At 61.2% G+C, this 20466-nt stretch overlaps 1 protein-coding gene across 1 annotated transcript in view; it reads left to right on the top strand.

Annotated features, from left to right (window-relative positions):
• LOC112670489 (adenylate cyclase type 1) overlaps positions 1 to 19533 on the top strand; it is a 106698-nt gene extending 87165 nt beyond the window's left edge. Inside the window, exons 7-14 of the mRNA XM_049095269.1 lie at positions 876 to 1003; positions 4185 to 4343; positions 4717 to 4858; positions 6322 to 6477; positions 13885 to 14073; positions 14214 to 18065; positions 18926 to 19172; positions 19408 to 19533. Of these exons, the coding sequence (XP_048951226.1) occupies positions 876 to 1003; positions 4185 to 4343; positions 4717 to 4858; positions 6322 to 6477; positions 13885 to 14073; positions 14214 to 14321 (882 nt within the window). The 3' untranslated portion in view covers positions 14322 to 18065; positions 18926 to 19172; positions 19408 to 19533. The remainder of the gene's footprint in view (positions 1 to 875; positions 1004 to 4184; positions 4344 to 4716; positions 4859 to 6321; positions 6478 to 13884; positions 14074 to 14213; positions 18066 to 18925; positions 19173 to 19407) is intronic.
• The last annotated feature ends 933 nt before the right edge of the window (positions 19534 to 20466 follow it).

Below are 20466 nucleotides of genomic sequence, written 5' to 3'. Positions count from 1 at the left end.
TTCTGGAAAAGGTCATCGTTTTTCGTGAAGTTTGCGACTTCCGTTAACGTGTAGCGGGCTTGCTGTCCCCTCTGGGAGAACGCCTGAATGCGTTTTGGAGAGCGTCTCCCTCGTATCTCGTGGTCACACCCGTGGACCTGAGCCACTGGCGGGAAGGAGTCTTGTGAGGCCGTCTGCTATTTTAGGGATGCAGAGGGGAGCTTTACAGAAGTGTCCGAGGATGATCACAGGCGAGAGCAGCGGGTCAGCATGTGACAGGTGCTAGTGAGTCTGCCCCCGGGCGACGGCGAGGTGGGCGCTGACACTCTTCCTGTTGCAAAGTGCCAGAGTGGCAGTTCTGAGATGACCCTGGGTGGCGAGGTCAGGGTGCAGACCCTGGTGCGCCCCTTGCGGCTCGGGTCCCGGCGGGTGACTCTTCACAGACAGCGCCCACACATCCCGTGGAGGCCAGCCACGAGGACTCAGGTGTGCGCACATGCCCTTCGGGGGCCGGTGTCGGGGGTGTGTGGCACGATGCACAGGGGCCAGCAGGTGACGGTCTGAGGGGGTGGTCAGGAGGGAAGCTGGAAGAGAGAGCTGGCTCCAGGCTGGGGCTGTGTGGGTGTGCCAGCTGGACCGCGGGGCGGGCAGGGTGGGTCCCTGCGTGGGAACCGGCCTGAGTGCAGGTGTAGGGCCGGGTGGGTGCCCCAGGGTGACCCTAACCACAGCCCTGGGGGCCGCTCACCTTCCTGAGGCTGCCCTGGCCTCCGAGGGGGTCCCTTGCCTGTTGTGCTGCACGCTCTGTGGTCTCTGGCACCTGGTGGTGAAAGTGCAGGTGCCCAGGCCCCGGGCGGGTCACTAACCTGGGATTTGTCCTGTCCCCCCCCCCCCCCCAGGAGAACCACTGTCACCGCATCAAGATCCTCGGCGACTGTTATTACTGCGTGTCCGGCGTCACCCAGCCCAAGACCGACCATGCCCACTGCTGCATGGAGATGGGCCTGGACATGATCGATACCATCACGTGAGCGCCCCGTGGCGACCGTCCCCGTGGCGTCCGCCCCCGCGTTGTCCCGTCCACTCTGCCGAGAGCCAGGCCGCATGGTGAGGCGCGTGTGCCTCTGGGACCCCCTCCTCTGCATTTGGCTGGGACGGCATTTTTTCATCCCTGGCCGTCCCGGGCATTGTCGGGATGGCATTAGTGGGGCGGGAGGAAATACGCTTTGTCGCGTAGCCAGGCCGGGCATCCAGGGAGTCAGCCGGGTTCCGCTGAAGGAACTGCATGTGCTCGGCCTTGCGCGCCTTGGCGTCCAGGTGCCCCGTGCCGAGGGGCCTTGGAGGGAACAGGTGCGCGTCGCCTGGACACCGCGGGCCGGCCGTGTCCACTTCTCAGCCAGCCTGTCTCGTCCCGTCAGGCAGCGGGATGAAGAGTTAGGGACCCTCGGTCGGGGTAGGGACGGCGTGGGGCCGGGAGGCCGCGCCGGTGGCTGGAGCACCCCCGTGCCCACGTCTCAGCAGCTCAGAGGGGTGGGTGCAGCCCCGCAGGACGGGCTTAATTCCCAGGGACCGCTGTCAGCATCCACACTCGGAGCTGAGAAGAGGCAGCAGCAGCGTCGTCTGGGGAACAAGAAAGGGGAGAGAGAGATGCAAACGAGAAGGCTCCGAAGTGTGGACGGGTTTGGAGGTGGGGCGACCAGGAGCCAGGCAGCGCCCTCGGGGACAGGGGTGGGGGCCCTGAGGGCAGTGGGTCCCTTTGCCAGTGGTGGCGGGTCTGCACCCGCGCCAGGGTTGGGCCGGGAGAGACCCCGGTGAGGCCAGCGTGCATCCAGACACTGGAGCCTCTGCCCTCGAGGGGGCGCTGCACTGGGGCAGGCAGGCAGGGCCGGGCAGGTAGCACAGGTGCGTCTCCCGGAGGGTTCGGAGGCTCCCCCTCGCGACGGCGTCCTCTCGTGTCCCCGGCCACGTCCCAGCCATCAGAGCGCTGGGCACCACGTGCCACGAATACGCCTGCGGTTCACATCGCGTCCTTTGTCAGCATGTGACGTCCGCCCCGTCGCGCGTCACCCCTCGTGTCACAGCCCGTGCTGTCTTGTGTGTCGTCGCGTGGGGCTCACGCCCAGCAGCTCTCACGTCGCGGCCACATCAGTGTGGAGCACAGCCTGGGTCACGTCGTGTGTCGTTCTGGGACCTCCTGGGCCAAAGTGAGGTTGTGCAGGGGGAGGTGTGGGGAGGCAGGTGTCCACTCCCCCGTCAGCCGGTCACGGGTGCGTCCCCGGCAGGTCCTGGCCAGGGTGCCACCGACGGCTCGTGCCGTTGATGTCCCTGAGGGGGGTGACGCCGGCCGCCCCTGCTGGGGGCCTCCTGGGGGGACCTGGTGCCCCCGTCGCCCCCAGGTCTCCTTGGGTGGAGAGGCGCCCAGAGGCGTGCTTGGGTCGCCTGGCTGCTCACGCGGGCTCTGGGCCTGCCCTGGTGCGCCCCACCTTCGCCGCACTTGGGCGGCCTCGGAGGGATTTCTGTGACCGTCTCCTGGCTGCCCCAACCCGGAGTTCTGCACCTCCCCTCGGGCGTGGCTGCTGCTGTGCCGTGTGGAGAGGTGGATCGGCCACCTGTCTGCCCCCTGCTCCGTTCCCTCGGGGCGGTGGGGGCCCCTTGGCAGTGTCTCCTGTCCGCTGAGGCTGAGCTCCAGGCTCCCCGACCCTGTCGGCCCTGAGAACCGACCTTGGCCTCGGAGGCCGCCCACCCCGGGGCCAGTGGGCATCTTCCCTGGCCTCCAGGGGCTGCCGTCTGCGTCGGCTCCAGATCCCCAGAAGCTTCCATGGTCTCCTGGGAATCCAGGGCCCGGTCTCTGTCTCCAGAGACTGGGAGCGTGTCCTGGGCGCCGTCCCGGCTTGGACGGGGGCGAGGGCCACCAGAGCCACAGCTCGGAGCTGGCCTCCTGCCCACGATGAGCCCCACTTCCCTTTTCTGGGGGCCCCAGCGCAGGGCGCTGCCTGTGTGCGTCCGCCGCACGGTGGGCCTCACGCAGTGACGGGCTCTTGGGGGGCCACTCCTGGCCTGCCGGTGGCCTCCCTCACCTGCCGCACCGCCCCCTTCTGACACAGAAACGTACGGAAGCCTGTGTATTTGTGTTTAGCCTGGAACTCTGGAAACGTGAAACTTGCCCGAGAAGAAGCGAGGAGCAGTGGTCAGGGCGGGTGTCTGGCCTCTGGCCGGGCTGTGTGCTGCTGTGTGTTGGGCCCAGGGCCCTGGGAGGACGGCGGCTTCCTTCTGAGCAGGGCCTGTCAGTCTTCTCCCTCGGAGCCCCAAGGGCGCAGCACCCCAAGGCCCCGCCGCAGCCTGGATGGCTAGAGTGAGCTGTGGGCGACCGGCAGGAAGGTGGTGCTTGCAGACGCCCCTCGCCAGGCCGCGGAGTCGATAGGTATAGAGGATACACCCGTTCAGACTCCCAAGTAACCCGTGCTGACACGCGGACTTCTGGACGTGCACCGGGCGGGGACCCCAGACCCGACGCGAAACACTGTGGTTCTGGGGGCTGGGCCCTCATTGGGCTCAAGGGGTGGTGATGGGCGCCCGGCCACGGAAGGCTGGGCCAGGGGGACGCGGTCCTCACGGCTGGGGGAGTGGGTTCCTGCAAGGGCAACCGGCACCCAAAGGCCTTGGCGAATGGCCCTGGGGGATGGGGGTGAGGGCCTGGGAGGGCTCCCTGGAGGCTACGTCTCAGCTGGGCCAAGTTGTACTAGGAAGAAGGTGGGCGCACATGAATCAACCGCAGTTTTGAAGCAGGAGGGAGGTTGGTCTCTGAGCTCACGGGCCACCTGCTGTGCTGGGCGGGTGGTGGTCTGCCCCAGGTTGGGCGCTGGTGAGATTGGCTCCAGGGTGGCGGCCTGGTGGCCCTGCATGTCTGTGGTTTCCCTTGTGGCAGACTTGCTAACCACGGGGCCACCGTGTCCTGGGCCATGGCTCGGCCTCCTGGTGTGGTTGGGCTTGCCGCTCATGCGGAAGGCCCGTTGGACACACCTGCTGTGGGGGCCACCTGTGGACAGACCAGGGCACAGAGGGGCTGAGCACCTGGCTCAGCGCATCCTCTGGCACCTGACTGTGGCCGTGCATCCCACAGGGCGGGGACCCCATGCTCCCGCCTGTCCGGGCTCCCCTGATGCGTGTACACGAGGGCCCAGCTCATGTCCGTGACCTGTTTCTTGCAGGTCGGTGGCCGAGGCCACTGAGGTGGACCTGAACGTGCGTGTGGGGCTGCACACCAGCAGGGTCCTCTGCGGGGTCCTCGGCCTGCGCAAATGGCAGTACGACGTGTGGTCCAACGACGTGACCCTGGCCAACGTCATGGAGGTCGCCGGCCTGCCCAGGTGAGTGGAGGGGAGGCGATGCGCTCTGGGCCAAAGGACTGGTGCAGGTGCTTCTCGGAGCCACCTGGGAGGGGCCTGCGGGGGGCCCCCAGGACCCCCAGCCTCTGCAGGAGCCGCAGTGGGTGGAGAGGAGGTCCGAGGCTCAGACCACCTGGTGCTGTCGCTTCTCTCTGCTCGTCCCCTGCACTCACCTAAGGAAGGGGGGCCCCGTGGCCTCACTGTCCGGAGGGCACACCAGCTTTCTCCCGGCACTGCGTGTCCAAGTGCCTTGGCTGCCCCTGACACGGGGAGCCTGAGTCCTGGACGCGCCTGCAGGGAGGGCTGCCTGCCCCCGCCTGCAGGCCCTGGGCATGGTGGGGCTGCTGTGTTGCAGGAAGGTCCACATCACGAGGACGACGCTGGCGTGTTTGAACGGTGACTACGAGGTGGAGGAGGGTCACGGGCACGAGAGGAACAGCTTCCTGAAAGCTCACAACATTGAAACGTTCTTCATCGTGCTGTCTCACCGGCGGAAGGTAGGCTCTGAGAGGGGGACGGGGCCCCCACTCGCCTGGTCCTGGTCCTGGGCCAGGCCTTCTGGGTGGACGAACTCCTGGACCCCCAGGCGGAGCCTGGGGTCCTCTTGGGGGCGGGGCCACCCTGCAACTGCCCCCCCCCCCCCCCCACTGACCTTCCTGGGCCTCTACTCCTCTCCAGCATGTCACGTCAGTGGTGGGGCTGCTGAGGGCTGAGGGTGCCGTGCACGTGGGAGGGCCTGTGACCCGCATAGAGGGCCATCAAGGGCTGTGTGCCCAAGGAAACGGATTTGAGTGTGATTAAGGGGGCCTAGTTCTTCCAGGGCTCAGGCGAGGGTTTCAGCGCACAGAGGAAGGTCTCAGGGCACAGACGGGGAGCGCAGGGCACAGGTGGGGTTCGCAAGGCACAGGCAGGAGGCATGGGGCACAGGCGAGGGGTGGGGGACACAGGCGAGGGGCAGGGGGCACAGAAGGGGGGGCCATGGGACATATGTGAGGGATGCGGGTTACAGGTGAGGGGCAGGGGGCACGGGTGGTGGATGCAGGGCACGGGCGGGGTTCGCGGGGCACAGGCGGGGGGCACAGGCGAGGGGCTGGGGGCACAGGCAGGAGGTGCGGGACACAGTTTGGGGTCGGGGGACACAGGCGGGTGATGTGGGTCACAGGAGGGGGGCGAGGGGCACAGAAGTGGGGGCACAGAAGGGGAGGCCACGGGGCACAAGTGGGGTCCTTGGGCACAGGACGGGGTCTCAGCGCACAGGCAGGGGTCGCGGGGCACAATGAGGGGCGGGGTCGCAGGCGAGGGATGGGGGTACAGGAGAGTAGTGGGGGGCACAGGTGAGGGGCCGGGGGCACAGAAGGTGGGGCCATGGGGCACAGGCAGGGTCTGGGGGCACAGGTGGGGGTTGTGGGGCACCAGCGGCCCTGGTGCTCCTTCAGGACATAAGCAGGTCGGCTGCGAGACAGAGCTTGAAGCTTCTCCGTCCTGCGTGTCCGTGGTTTGGGGCTGTGCAGGCCCTGTGACCTGGGGCCCACGGCCGAGGGGCTCCCTGAGCTCACTCCTGAAGCAGGGGCAGCCCTCGCGGGCCTGGAGGAGGGCCGGGCGAGGAGTCGCCCAGGACCCCAGCACAGCAGCAGTCACCCAGGCAGGTGGGGCCTGCGGGGCAGGACCCCGGGGGTCTCTGGCGCTGGTCCTCGGCCGGCTGCCACCCCGCCAGCCAGCGACGTCCAGGCCTCCGGGTCCCTCCCTGGCCGGGCCCCAAGCCCCCCACTGCTGCAGGCCCCGCTCCGGGGCCTCGCTCTGGGTCCAGAGGCCCCGGGAGGAGCCGAGAGCCGTGTGCCGTGGAGCCGGCCCGCCGGTCCCGCTCGCCTGTTTGGCGTCTGTGTCCCCGTGAGGTCGTGCCCGGCCCGGGGGGCAGCTCGGGGCTGCTCACGGGCCGTCCCCAGACCACCTCTCTGCACAGATACTCCCAGGGCTCATCCTGTCCGACATCAAGGCAGCCAAGAGGATGAAATTCAAGACCGTGTGCTACCTGCTGGTTCAGCTCACACAGTGCCGGAAGATGTTCAAGGCGGAGATCCCGTTCTCCAACAACATGACGTGTGAGGATGACGACAAGGTAGGAGGGCCGCCCGCGCCGTCCTTTGTGCTTCCTGACCGTGTGGATGCTGTCCGGGGCTGGGTGGCTTTCGTTTCCCTGTGAAAATCTTCCTATTCTCTTGCATTTTTTTTTTTCCATTTGGCATTCCCCGTGCTTCTTGGTAAATTCGTGCTCAGACCCTCGCTGCCGTCTGCAGGTTCACGGTCCTCAGATGCTCTGTCGTGAGGTCTGGAGCCCCGGCCACGGCCTGTGAGCCCCGGCCGCCGTCCCACAGACCCGCCCTCGGCCCCCTCCTGTCCGTGGCCTCCTGCCACGCACCTGCTTGCCTCTCCTCCGTGGCTAGATCATGGAGTCTGTCCGCGGAAAGCGGCCTCCCGTGGGGTCCCCACCTCATGACCTGGCTCCCGGGAGTTTCTGGTTTTCCCCTTGGGTTGGTCAGAGGCATCCTTGGGTTTTCTCCTCTTCTGCTGGGTTGGGGGATGGTGCCGCCCCTTGCGGGTCCCAGCATCTGCTTCTACCACATGGGCCTCCTGTCTGGGGGTGTGGGCGGAGACCCCAGCCCCTCCAGGGGCGACCCCGGTCCTCCGTGGGGGCAGGAGAAGCCTGGCGCGCCGCCCCCTCCCCTGCTGTGTCCTTGCGTCCTGGGCCCCCTAGCCCAGCGTGGCTCTGTCCATGACTGATTTCCGTTTCCCGACACCATGCCATCTGTCCCCTGCCATCCTGGGTTTTGTGCAGTTACGAGGAATTCCATCCCTGCAGTTTTGGGGGCTTTTCATTCAGGAAGAAACCAGATTCTGCTGGCGGGCACTCCCAGGGGTTTATGGCCTCTAAGGGTTTTTGTGGATTTGGCTCTGAGCTCACGTTTGTGAGAATTTTGCTGGGATGTGAATTCCATCAACACTGAGTTCCCGTCCCGTCCCCCCGCCCCGCCCCGCCGGTACCCAGGGGCTTCATGTGTGTGGCCGGTGGGTTTGGACATCCCAGGCGGGCAGGCATATGCAAGAGTGTTCCTGAGAGCGGGCCCTGTCGGTGCAAAGCCACGTCTGAGAGCGTGGTCCTCACCGTCCTCCCCACGGGGGGCAGGGTCTCCCCATGTCGGTGTTTACTGGTGGGGTTTTGGGGGGAAGCTTCCTGCCCATCTCGCTCAGGCCCTGCGTGGCTGCAGTTAAGATGACGGGCTCTGCGAGCACTGGGTGCATCTGCCACCTGCCCGGCCTGGGTTCCCAGGTCCTGAGGGTCCCTGGCGGCTTCCCTTTCTTACCACGTTCTTGTGCATCTGTAAGTGTGCCTGCGTGAGTGTCCATGCGTGTGCATGGCCGTGTGTGCACGAGAACGCATGCCTGTGCAAGTGCGCGCTGGCCCTTCCCTCCCTACCTGTCGTCTGATGTCGCTGCTGGATTCCTGCCCCTCCTGGGAGCACAGGGCCGTGTCCCTGAATCCTGGCCCAGCCCCTGACCCCTGAACCTCTGCAGTGAGGGATGCCTCCCAGGTGGGGCCGTGTGCACCTGCCGACTCTGGTCCTTTGTCTGTTTGCCAGGGACAGCGTGTCCTGGCCTCCCACCTTGGGGGTTGCCCCCGGGGTGGAGACGGGGAGTGACAAGGCCGGTGGTTCCGAAGGGCGGGGGTACAGGCACCGAGGCCGGGCCAGGATGCCAGTTGGGCAGCTGGGGAGGTGGCTGTCGGGTGACCCTTCCGGGCAGGCCCTTCTGCCCATGGGCACTGTCCCCCTGCCACCCAGGGCCCGTGTCCCCGTTGAGATGGGGTCTCTCACTGGCCCTGTGTCCCGGTCGTCCATGTCCATGCCTGAGTCCTGGCAGGCGCCCTCATGTGGGGCCGAGCCTTGGCGCTCTCGGTTTCTGGACCAATGGTTATAGCTATGACTTTGGCACCTCTTTTCCCCCGTGTATTATTATTATTATTATTATCATTATTATTATTACTACTACTACTACTACTAATATTATTAGGTTTATTTGTTTATTCATGAGAAACACAATGAGAGAGAGAGACAGAGACACAGGCAGAGGGAGAAGCAGGCTCCCTGCAGGAGCCCGATGCAGGACTCATTCCCGGGACCCTGGGGTCTCACCCTCAGCTGAAGGCAGACGCTCAACCGCTGAGCTTCCCAAATGCACGTCACACGTGTGTGCGCTCAGGGCCGCTGTGAGTCAGCCTGGGCATCGTGCTGTTGTACAAACCCACGGTCGTGGGGGCTTGACCAGGAGAGAGGTTAGCTTTCTTACGCTTAAAGTGAACCCAGAGAGCAGGCAGGTGGGGGCCCACGTGGCAGCTTCATGATCATCTTGAGCCAGACCCGTGACCCTGTTCCGGCCTGCCTGCCTGCCTGCCGTCATCGCCACGTGGCCCCGCAGGGATGCTGGGGCTCTGGTCATTGCGTCCTCGTTTCAGCTGGCGGGAAGGACGCAGAACAGGCAAGTCCATGTCGGCCCCCAAGCGGGCTCTTCTGCCCGCACAGCCCCGTTCCCCCCACGTCCCTGCAAGACCCAGGTGAGCAGAGCGGGTCCGGGTCACCTCTCCTGCCCGGGGTCAGTCGGCCCAGCCCAGCCTCCCGACTTCCCGCAAGGGCCTCTTGCTCCTGGCGGCTCTGCCTCACCTGGGTCTCTGCGTGGATTCCGATGCTTCCCGCTGGCAGCACGCCGTGCCCCCCCTCGTTGTGGGTCGCAGACCGGGAAGCTGGAGCAGAGAGGTTAGGGGCGCCCTCGGGGCTGCACGGCTGGCCCGCACCCAGGGCTCTGCACCCAGGCCTCGAGCCTGCCCTCCGGCAGGTCAAGAAACAGGCTCAGGCGGCCAGAGTCTGCACCAAAATGGGCACGTTTCCTTGTGACCTTGGCTCTGACTTGTTTTCCGAGGAAACACGATTGTTGTGGAAAGTCCAGGGAAGAACGACAAAGAGGGAAAGCGTGGCCTCACTGCGGGGCAGGGGAGCGGGGAGCGGGGTGGGGGCGCGGCGGAGATCCTGCCCTCGGAGGAGCTGGGCCCGGGAGGAGCCCGGACGTGCTGCTGGTCGCATGGGAGCAACCTGCCCAGCAGGGGTCGTGGGTGACGGCTCTGTCCCAACCCGTCCCACGTTCTCGCCAAGTTCCGGAGGGGGGCGGTGATGCACCACCCTGGCCACACGCATGTGCAGTGGCGCCACGCAGTGTGCACACTGGGGCCCCCGGCGGGCTCCCCGAGGTCGCAGCTCCCCAGGACAGGTGCACCCGAGCTAGTGACGGGCACCGCTGGGTGGTGCGTGTGGCTGTGCCCCGGGTCGTCCTGGCGGCCACACTCGGGGCCCGGAACGTTCCCTCACGCCACGATCCCCCTTCTGCTGTGCCACATGCCCCCCTCCCCAGCCCCCGGCGCCCCCCACGGACGGCTCTCCGTGCTGACCTCTGCACTGAGGACATGGTGGACGCAGACCCCGGGATGCGCCCCGTGACCTGGCTCCTCCTCACGGGACGGAGCCCCGGGTCCCCCGTCCCCCGTGGCCGGCTGGCATTCCGTGGGGCGGGCGGGCCACCGTTTGCGGGACCCGTTGAAGGACGTTTAGCTTGTTCCCGACCGTGACTGTTAAAAATAAAACCGCAACATTCGTTCGCGTTCTCTTTCGTGGGGACGTAAATGCTTATTATCTGGGACAGATGCCCAGCTGTGCCGCGGATGGGTCTTGTTTTTGGTTTTTGTTTTTTTTTAAGAAACCGCCAAACTGTTTCCGGAAAGACCGTCCGGTACCACGTTCCCGGCAGCCACGTGTGCGAGACGCAGCTTCTCTGCGTCCAGCCAGCTTTGTGCGGTCTCTGTTTTTAGAAAATGTTGGCTGTTCTAACACATGTGTAGTGACTTGCGTTTATTGGCATCTGCCGGGTGGCTCGTCATGCCAGCCACCTTTTCAAGTGCTTGTTTTCTGTCCATATATTTTCTCTTCTTTGTTGGCAAAATGTCTGTCTGCTTTGTAATTGGAGTGGGTTTTTTTGTTTTTTTGTTTTTTTGTTTTTGGTACTGTTGACTTTTCGGAGTTCTCGATGAATCCTGGATCTGATTCTACTGTCACACGTGTGGCTTGTCTTTCCGTCCTGTTCACAGTGTCTTTCCCAGGACAGAGGTTTCAAATTTCAAAGATGTCCGATTTACTGATATTTTTTCCTTTCTGGACTGTGTTTCTGGTGTTCTAAGAATTTTCTATGTAGCCCAAACCATAAAGATTATCATGTTTCTTGTAAAAGTTTATACTTCTATGCTTTCTGGTTAAACTTATGGTGCATTTTGAGTTAATCTCTTATGTATACATATGTTTTATCACATTTTTAAATTTAAGTTAGATTTGCCAACATATAGCATAACACCCAGTGCTCATCCCGTCAAGTGCCCCCCTCAGTGCCCGTCACCCAGTCACCCCCACCCCCCGCCCACCTCCCTTTCTTCCACCCCTTGTTCGTTTCCCAGAGTTAGGGGTCGCTTGTGGTTTGTCTCCCTCTCTGATTTTTCCCACTCATTTTCTCTCCTTTCCCCTTTATTCCCTTTTAATATTTCTTATATTCCCCATATAAGTGAAACCATATTTCTCCGAGTACTTACTTCACTCAGCATTAATACCCTCCGGTTCCATCCACGCTGAAGCAAATGGTGGGTATCTGTCTTTTCTAATGGCTGTGGAATATTCCATTGTATACAGAGACCACATCTTCTTTATCCATCAACTTTCGATGGACACTGAGGCTCCTTCCACAATTCGGCTCTTGTGGACATTGCTGCTAGAAACCTCGGGGTGCAGGTGTCCCGGCGTTTCCCTGCATCTGTATCTTTGGGGTAAATCCCCAGCAGGGCAATTGCTGGGTCGTAGGGCAGGTCTATTTTTAACTCTTTGTGGAACCTCCACACAGTTTCCCAGAGTGGCTGCACCAGTTCACATTCCCACCAACAGTGCAGGAGGATCCCCCTTTCTCCACATCCTCTCCAACATTTGTGGTTTCCTGTCTGGCCAGTGTTCCCCATTCTCACTGGTGTAAGGTGGGATCTCGTGGTTTTGATCTGTATTTCCCTGATGGAAATACAGTGATGCAGAGCATTTTCTCATGTGCTTGTCGGCCACGTCTATGTCTTCCTCTGTGAGATTTCTGTTCATGTCTTTTGCCCATTTCAGGATTGGATTGTTTGTTTCTTGGGTGTTGAGTTTGATAAGTTCTTTTTATAACATGTGAGGTTTAGGTTGAGATTTCCTTTTTTGCACAGGGACGACCAGTTGGTCCAGCACCCTTTGTTGACAAGACTATCCTCTTCCATTGAATTACTTTTGCATTTAGTCAAAAATCATTGACCATACTGGTGTGAGGCTGTTTCTGGACTCTCTATTCTGTAGATCTCTGTGTCTCTCCTGTCACCAGCGCTGTACTGCTCCGACCACGGTAGCTACACAATCAGTCTTAACCTTGGGTTGAGTGATTTTGAGAAAAATGAGCTATTCTCATCCCCTTCCCTTTCCATTTATATTTAAGATAAGTCTGTATCGATGAAAAAATTCCTGTTAGGATTTTGATAAGAATTACATTAAACCCATGCACCGCGGGGCACCTGGATGGCTCATTGGTTGAGCATCTGTCTTCGGCTTAGGGCCTGACCCGGGGTTCTGGGATCGAGTCCCACACTGGGCTCCCTGCATGGAGCCTGCTTTTCCTTCTGCCTGGGTCTCTGCCTCTTTCTCTGTCTCTCATGAATAAGCAAATAAAATCTTTTTTTTTTAAGAACCTGTGCACATCAATATGAGGAGAATCGACAGCTTTACTGTGTCATGTCTTATCGATGAGCACGTGTGTCCCTCTGTTCATTGAAATCTTTGATCTCTTTCATCAGTATCATATAGTCTTCAGCATACAAGTTGTGTACGTGTTAGATTTGTAGCTAGTACTTCGTTTTTCTCCATGAGTACATATGGCACTGAATTTTAACTTTGGTCTTCACATGCTGATTATTAGTTTAAGAAATACACTTATTTTTAGAGAGAGCCCATGAGAGTGCACAAGCAGGGGGAGGAACAGAGGGAGAAGGAGAAGCTCAAGCAGATTACCTGCTGAGCAGGGGGCCCAATGTGAGGCTTCATCCCAGGACCCCGAGATCATGCCCAGAGCTGAAACCAAGACTCAGACGCCCAACTGACTGAGCCACCCAGGTGCCCCAAGAAATACCTTTTTTATGTTCATCTTGTATCCAGTGACCTTATGGAATTCATTTGTTCTAGAGTTGTTTCCTCTCCTACATAGAATTTTCTACGTACACCACTGTGGCATCTGCAAAGGGCCAGTTTTCTGATGTTCTTTTTTTCTTTTTCTTGCCCTATTGCAATGGCTGGGGTTGCTGAAAGCACTCCATCTTTCACCAGCGAGTTCGATAGTAGCTGTCAGTATTCTGTAGATCTTCATCAAGTTGGAGAACCTCCCCTCCCTCCCTAGTTTTCTGATCTTGTTTATCAAGAATGGGTGTTGAATTTTGTCAGATTCAACTGTCAAATTTTTCTGTGTCAATTGACACAACCATGGGATTTTTTCTGTGGTGTATTGCATCGATGTGCAGATGTGTAAAAGGATCTGCATCTCTATTCATGGTCATGGTGCATGCTTCTGTTCTTAGGCTCCCGAATTCTATTTGCTGTTTTGTTAAGGATTGTAGCATCGGTATTGAAAGAGATGGCCTGTAGTGTTCCTTTTTTTGTCTTGTCTCAGTCTGACTTTGGTATCAGGATGATTCCGAGTTTATAAAGTGAGTTGGAAGGTGTTCCCTTTTCTGTTTTCTGGAAGAGATGATACAGAACTGGTGTTAATTCTTATTTAAATGTTAAGTAAAATTCTCCAGTGAAGCCACCTGGAGCTGGAGATTCATTTTTCGGGAACTTTACAGTTATGAGTTGAATTTCTTTAGTAAATTACAGGGCTAATCTCATAATCTTTCATGTTAAGTGAGTTGTGGTAGCGTGTGTGTTGCGAGTCGTTCATTGATCTGAGTGGTCAAATTAAGATGTGTAATTGTTCACAGTATTTCCTTATTACCTTTTTGACGTCAGCAGAGTCTATAGTAGAATTGTTTCATCCCCAGGTTTGTTAGTCTCTCTTTGTTTTTTTCTTTGTCATGCCTGCTGGAGATCTGTCAACTTTATTGATATTTTTCAAGAACCAACTTCTGTTTTCTTGCTCTGTGCTGGGTTCCGCCCACATCCACACGGAGTGCCACATGAACGTCGCATGCCCGTATTTGCAGACGCAGGCGTCTCAGGGCCAATGATGCGCTCAGTCACCTGGGATCTCAGGTGGTGGAGGCACGACCGCATCTCGGCCCCGCACCTGCCCCCCCAGACAGCAGGCTGAGGGAGTGGAAGAGCTTTTTCTTCAATGAGCGGACGATTTGACATTTACTTTTTTCCCTCCATGGCGGCAGCGGAGGGCCTTGAGAACCGCATCGGAGAAACTCAGAAACCGCTCCTCGTTCTCTGCAAACGTCGTCTACACCACGCCGGGCATGCACAGGTCCATCGGCCGCCTCCTGGAAGCGCTCCAGATGGAGCTGGAGATGGCAGACCTGGACTTCTTCACCCTGAAGTACAAGCAGGCTGAGCGCGAGCACAAGGTAGGTGGCAGGGGCCCCGGGAGCCACTCCCCCCACCTGTCTCCAGGCGGCGTGATCCCCGGGTCTCGGGTGCCCCTGCGGGGACCTTGCGTGTGTCCTGGCAGCTGCAGCCACTGATGGGCGGTCTCCGTGTCTCCCAGTACCACCAGCTCCAGGACGAATATTTCACCAGTGCCGTTGTGCTGGCGCTCATCCTCACCGCCCTGTTCGGCCTCGTCTACCTTCTCATCATCCCGCAGGAAGTGTGACGGGCCTGGCCGTCGGGGCAGGAGGGCGCCGGAGGTCCTTCCTCGTCTGCTCGTTGCCCCCGTGGTCCCTGGCACCGGGACCGCACGAGCCACAGCCCGTTGTCCCCTGGTTGCAGTCAGCCGTCAGGCAGGCCCTGGTGGCACATGTGTGGGACGCTCATGCTCAGGTTCTCGTGTGTCATTTACACAGTTCTAAGACACAAGATATTTTCAGCGCCTTTCCATCCGCCCAACGTGTACCCTTGACTTCAGGATAGATTTCGAGGGACGTTGATTTCTAGGTGCGCGTCATCTTCAGATATGTTAAAGTGAGAAATAGTGGCCTCTGGAAAGGAAGAGAAACGTAGTAATTTAGTAATAATCAGTTACCCAAAGTCAAAGTGAGTTTGGCAGTGTTTGTTTTCAGGAGGAAAGTCCACTTTCCTTCCAGAGAGGCCAGTTTCTTATCTTAGACCCCCTGGTGGAGTGGCTCTCCTTTGGTTTCCAGAGTTTCCAGAAAGCACAGGAAGCTGCTCCGTCCCCAGATGCTATCAACAGGGCGACCACCTGATGGCCCCGTGTGGGGATCAAGCTTTTCCTAGAAAATCTGCTCCCCGATGACTTGGCCCAGGAGGGCAGTGCCCAGCGGCAGGTCCTCCATGAGGGAGGACCTCTCCATGGGCCCCGCTGGTTAGGAGTTGGGGGGAAGACATAAAGGGACTTGGTGGAGAGGTTGGGGGTTGGAATCGCGGGCACTTGTCGGGCACAGCTTGCTTGGCCCCAGCCCGCGGTTTTAGGGGCTTTTCAGGAAGAAGCCAGATTCTGCTGGCGGGCACTCCCAGGGGTTTATGGCCTCTAAGGGTTTTTGTGGATTTGACCGTGAGCTCACGTTTGTGACGAGTTTGCTGGGATGTGAATTCCATCAACACTGACTCCGCGCACCCCCCATACCCGGGGGCTTCACGTGTGTGGCCGGTGGGTTTGGACATCCCAGGCGGGCAGGCATTTGCACAGGTGTTCCTGGGAGTGGGTCCCGTCGGTGCAAAGCCAGGTCTGAGAGCGTGGTCCTCACCGTCCCCCCCACGGGGGGCAGGGTCTCCCCATGTCGGTGTTTACTGGTGGGGTTTTGGGGGGAAGCTTCCTGCCCATCTCGCTCAGGCCCTGCGTGGCTGCAGTTAAGATGACGGGCTCTGCGAGCACTGGGTGCATCTGCCACCTGCCCGGCCTGGGTTCCCAGGTCCTGAGGGCCCCTGGCGGCTTCCCTTTCTTACCACGTTCTTGTGCATCTGTAAGTGTGCCTGCGTGAGTGTCCATGCGTGTGCATGGCCGTGTGTGCACGAGAACGCATGCCTGTGCAAGTGCGCGCTGGCCCTTCCCTCCCTACCTGTCGTCTGATGTCGCTGCTGGATTCCTGCCCCTCCTGGGAGCACAGGGCCGTGTCCCTGAATCCTGGCCCAGCCCCTGACCCCTGAACCTCTGCAGTGAGGGATGCCTCCCAGGTGGGGCCGTGTGCACCTGCCGACTCTGGTCCTTTGTCTGTTTGCCGGGGACAGTGTGTCCTGGCCTCCCACCTTGGAGGTTGCCCCTGGTGTGAAGACGGGGAGTGACAAGGCCGGTGGTTCCGAAGGGCGGGGGTACAGGCACCGAGGCCGGGCCAGAATGCCAGCTGGGGAGCTGGGGAGGTGGCTGTCGGGTGACCCTGCCGGGCAGGCCCTTCTGCCACAGGTCCGCGACCCTGAGCAGGGCCCGCGAGGAGGATGACAGGTTGCGTGAGGCCACAGCGCCCTGTGGTTCCTGCGGGCCCGCGTCCTAGCCCTGGCGTGCTCTCTGCACCCAGCGAGGCGGTGTGCCCGGCCCTGGGCGCTCCGCTGTGCTCAGTAGCCCCGAGGCCTGGGTCCCAAGACACCGGATCCCTGGATGTCACCGTGCGCTGTGGAGTGAGTGCGGGGGAGCCGGCACCCGGGCAGCCGAGGGAGTGGAACCGGGCTGCACGGAGTGTGGACGGTGTGACAGGCGCTCAGCGGGCGCCCCGGGTCGGAGGTGACTGAGGCCAGCCCCCGGTGGCTCGCCTGCTCTCTCGTTTCTACGGAGCGTCGTGTGGCGCTGGCACATGGGCGGTGGGAGCAGAGCTGTCCTGCGTGAGTGCTTCCAGGAATCGTAAGTCCCTGCCCATCCATAGGACATGCGGGAGCGGCTAGCGCCCGCTGCATATGACCTTCAGTGAGTAGAGCTCGGAGGGAGGGCCAGACCGGGGGAGCCACGGGGGCAGATTGTGTCCCCCGTTCAGCATCGTCGTAGGAAGGCGCCACCGCTTGGCCGACTGGTTGCCAAATGGGAACGGCGCATCCACCCCCCAGGCCGCCCCTGCCTCTGAGCCCCGCCTGCACACTCCAGGCCGCCTCCCGCTTCAGCCTCCCTGCACTCCGGGCACAGCTTGCTGAGCGTCGGCCGGTGGCCCTCCAGTCACCAGAGGCCACCAGAGGCCAGACCTGGGCAGTGCTCCCAGGGGCTCCTGATGTCCACAGCGGGAGGAGCCCCCCTTACCCTGTGTTTGCTGAGCGAATGCGTGAGCTGCGTGTGCCTTGTCGGCCGGGCGAGAGTCCGTGGGCACATCTCCGTCCCGGCCAGGGGCAGACACGAGATTGGACAGGGAGGGAGGTGGCCAGCGCCAGGTGTGAGCAGTCGGGGCTGGCACCGCTGCAGGGGGCTCCTCTCCCTGAGATCTGGGGGCCCAGCGTGTCTGCATGGCGCGGCAGGGTCGGACTCAGGAATCCCGAACCGAATCTGGAACCAAGGCTGCGCCGTGGGAGCCGCGTAGGACGCGGAAGGCCAGCTGGTGGGGACAGGAGGGTCGGGACTCCCCCAGGGGAGGGCCGCGGAGGGGGCCGGCCCTGGCCTGCTGCGGGTCTGGTCAGCGTCTCGTGCAGGGTCCCTGCGGTCTTTATTTTAGTTTTTGTTTTGAATTTCACGAGCGTGAATCAAAAAAGAATTTTGCGCTTTTATCCACGAACTCACATGTTGACTATTGCAAACTGTATTTAAGCTGCCTTCTTTCTTTTAAAAAGATTTTATTTATTTGGGAGAGAGCAAGAAAGTACAATTTCAGGGACAGGCAGAGGGAGAGGGAGAAGCAGACTCCTTCCCGAGCCGGGAGCCCGACGTGGGACTCGGTCCCAGGACCATGAGATCATGACCTGAGCTGCCCAGGTTCCCCCAAACAGATTTAAAATAAAATTTCTAGTAACAAAAACAGCGTAAAACCTATGTGAATAACATAAAACTTAAAGTACCTAAAAAAGACACAAGTACGTGTAAATCCTTGTTATTTCATATAATAAATAACAATATATAAAGTCAAAAAATACATAACGTAGTTAAGGATTTAATGCAATAAAAATGTCAAATTAACCCGTTCATTCCAGTGCCAGAGTCACAGCGTGGGGCACACGGTGGCAGGTGTGGTGGTTTTTCACTGAAAGACAGTAGATTTTGTTTCAATTTTGGCAGCGTCGACCTGGGAGAGGAAGCCTGGGCACAGCTGAGATGTGTGGAGGGGGGGCCTGGGTGGGGAGCCAGCGGCACCAGGGCGCGCGGCCCATTCTGTGCTGTGACCGTTCCTGCGACCCGAACCGACTCTAAGGAACGCCTGTGTTCACAGTAATATGTTTTATTGTCCAGTGTTCTCCAGGAGCCTGACCATCCAGATCCGCACCGACTTGTGTATTTTCATAGTGTCCTGATCTGCTCCGTGGCCAAGGATGTGTGGTGAGCATGTCCGCAGGCGGCAGGGTGTAGCGGGGGGAGCCCCGTGAGGTGTGCGGGGCTGAGGGGGGCTGTCTCCGGGTGAAGGGACACCCAGCCCCTCCCCAGTGCGCACTAGAAGCTGGGGCAGGAGTCAGGGCAGGGGTGGGGCGCTGAGTACCAGGAGGGAGGCAGGGCCGCAGTGACAGTAGGGGGGCCGAGAGGGCACGGGCGGTCTGGGGGGGCGAGGGGGTCTCTTGCTTCTCCCAGCCTACACTGGGAGGAGCCTGGAGGGCACAGCAAGGGGGGGCGGGCGGCACCTGGGGGCATCCCCTCCTTCCCACAGGAAGCTGTAGCAGCGGGTGGGCGGTGCAGGTGGGGCTGAGGGCAGCTGGTCCTGAGCCCCCGTCTCCCTGCCCCCCTGCCCCTGGCTCCTCCTCCCCTGCCCCTCCACCCCTACTCTTCTGCCCGTGACCCCTCTGTCCCTGCCCCCTCCACTCCTGCCCCTGCTGCCTCCACTCCCCACCATCCCCTCCACCCCTACCTCTTCTTGACCCTGTGTCCCCTCTGCCCCTGCCTCCTCCACCCGTGCCTCTTCCACCCCCTCCTCCTCTACCCCCACCGCCCCATTGGCCTCTGCTCCCTCTGCTCCTCTGCCCCCTCCAACCCCTGCCTCCTCTGCCCCCACCGCCCCCTCTTCCTCTGTTCCTCTACCCCCGTCTCCTCCACCCCTGCCTCCTCTTCCCCCTCCACTCCCTCCGCCCCTCCTCCCCTGCCCCCTCTGTCCCTGCCTCCTCTGGCCCTGCTTTCTCTGCTCCTACTCCCCCTAACCCCCGCCCCCTCCCCCTCTGCCCCTGCCCCCTCCACCCCTCCGCCCCCTCCAGGTGGGCTGTCTGCCCTGGGCCTGGAGCTCCAGCCCTAACAGGACCCTGGGGGTCCTGACGCCCGGCGGCCTGTGCCCGCTGCGCCCTGCGCGTCTGTGCCCCACGCCCTGCTCTGCAGCCTGGTGGACACGCTCCCACTGGCCATCTTCCTGCGAGTGTCCTCCCTGCCCAAAACGATCCTGCTCCTCATGCTCACCGCGTCCTACATCCTGGTCCTGGAGCTCAGCGGCTACACCTGGGCCTCGGGGTAGGTGCGCTGCTGCCGGCCCCCTGGAGACACGCGTCGGGCGCTGCCTGCTTCCACGGCTTATCCGTGTGTCCATTTGGGCCCAGGGCCAGCGAGGCCTCGGTTCGGGTGGGAGGTGCTGCAGCCAGGCCGGTGGCAGGTGCTGCCGACTGGCCTGCCCCGGGGGCACGTGGACGGGTCTTGGGCCCTCGTTACTGAAGAGGTTTCTCTCCTCACCATCCCCCACCTCCCCCAGGGGCAACGCGGTGTCCGGGCTCAGCTTCGAGCCCATCATGGCCATCCTGCTGTTCTCGTGCACGCTGGCCTTGCACGCCCGGCAGGTGGACGTCAAGCTGCGGCTGGACTACCTCTGGACGGCACAGGCAAGAGGCGCTCCGTGTGCTCCACGGAGGGAGGGGTGCGGCAGAGGAGCCCCTGGGGAGGGGCCGTGGGGGTAGAGGGGCTAGTAGTGCTGAGGCAGGACGGGGACCAGGGGAAGCTGAGCACAGCCCCATGAGCCGTGCCTGACAGGCACAGGGGTTTGGTGACATCCTGAGCAGTGAGCTCCCCATCCCCAGAGGCGTCCGGCAGTAGGGCTGCCGCGCAGAGTGGCTCAGCCTTTGCTGCACTGCACGGGACAGTGGGTATCCCCAGGGTCATGGGAGTGTCCAGAAAACACTGACTCTTGCACCGCCCACCCAAGTTAGTAGGTGTGCGGGTGCAGGTATGCGAGCTGTCGGTCCGAGCCCGGGGAGGGAGGGGATGACTACCGGAGGCGTGGGCTGTGCACCTGCCAGGTGACCAGCACACTGGTGCTCGTCTGGGCCAGCGGGGCATGCGCGAGGGGCCCCCCTCGTCCCCTGCTGTGTCCCTCGCCTCTGGATGGGGAGGCCTTCCGGCCTGCTGGACAAGTCGACCCGTGCCACTTGCAGACGTCTGGACCCTGGGTGCAGGGCCTCCCTTGGCTTCCCCGGCTAGAAGTGGGCAGGGGGCACGCCCTAGAAGAGAGACGGTGGATGCGAGCTCTCAGGAGCTTTCTAATCCTGATGTATTACGCAGCCGCTCTCTAGCATCCGAGGCATTTAATTGTGTCCGGTCTTCATGGCAGCCCTGCCCAGGGCATGGGCCTGCAGGTGGGGAGCAGGGCAGCGATGTGACGTGCTCAGGCCCGGGTGGCTGGTACATGGCCCAGCGGGGAAGAGCCAGGGTCTGAGTGGTGTCCGGAGTAGGGGGGCAGTCGCCTCATCCTGGGAGCCCCGTGTCCAGCCTGGGCCCCCCCTGGGGACCAGGATGCAGGTAGAGCCAGTGTTTGATG

This window comes from Canis lupus, chromosome 16, assembly GCF_003254725.2.
Source record: "Canis lupus dingo isolate Sandy chromosome 16, ASM325472v2, whole genome shotgun sequence".
Lineage (NCBI taxonomy): Eukaryota > Metazoa > Chordata > Mammalia > Carnivora > Canidae > Canis > Canis lupus.
Note: the sequence above shows the minus strand (reverse complement) of the source record. Positions and strands in the feature narration are given on the sequence as shown.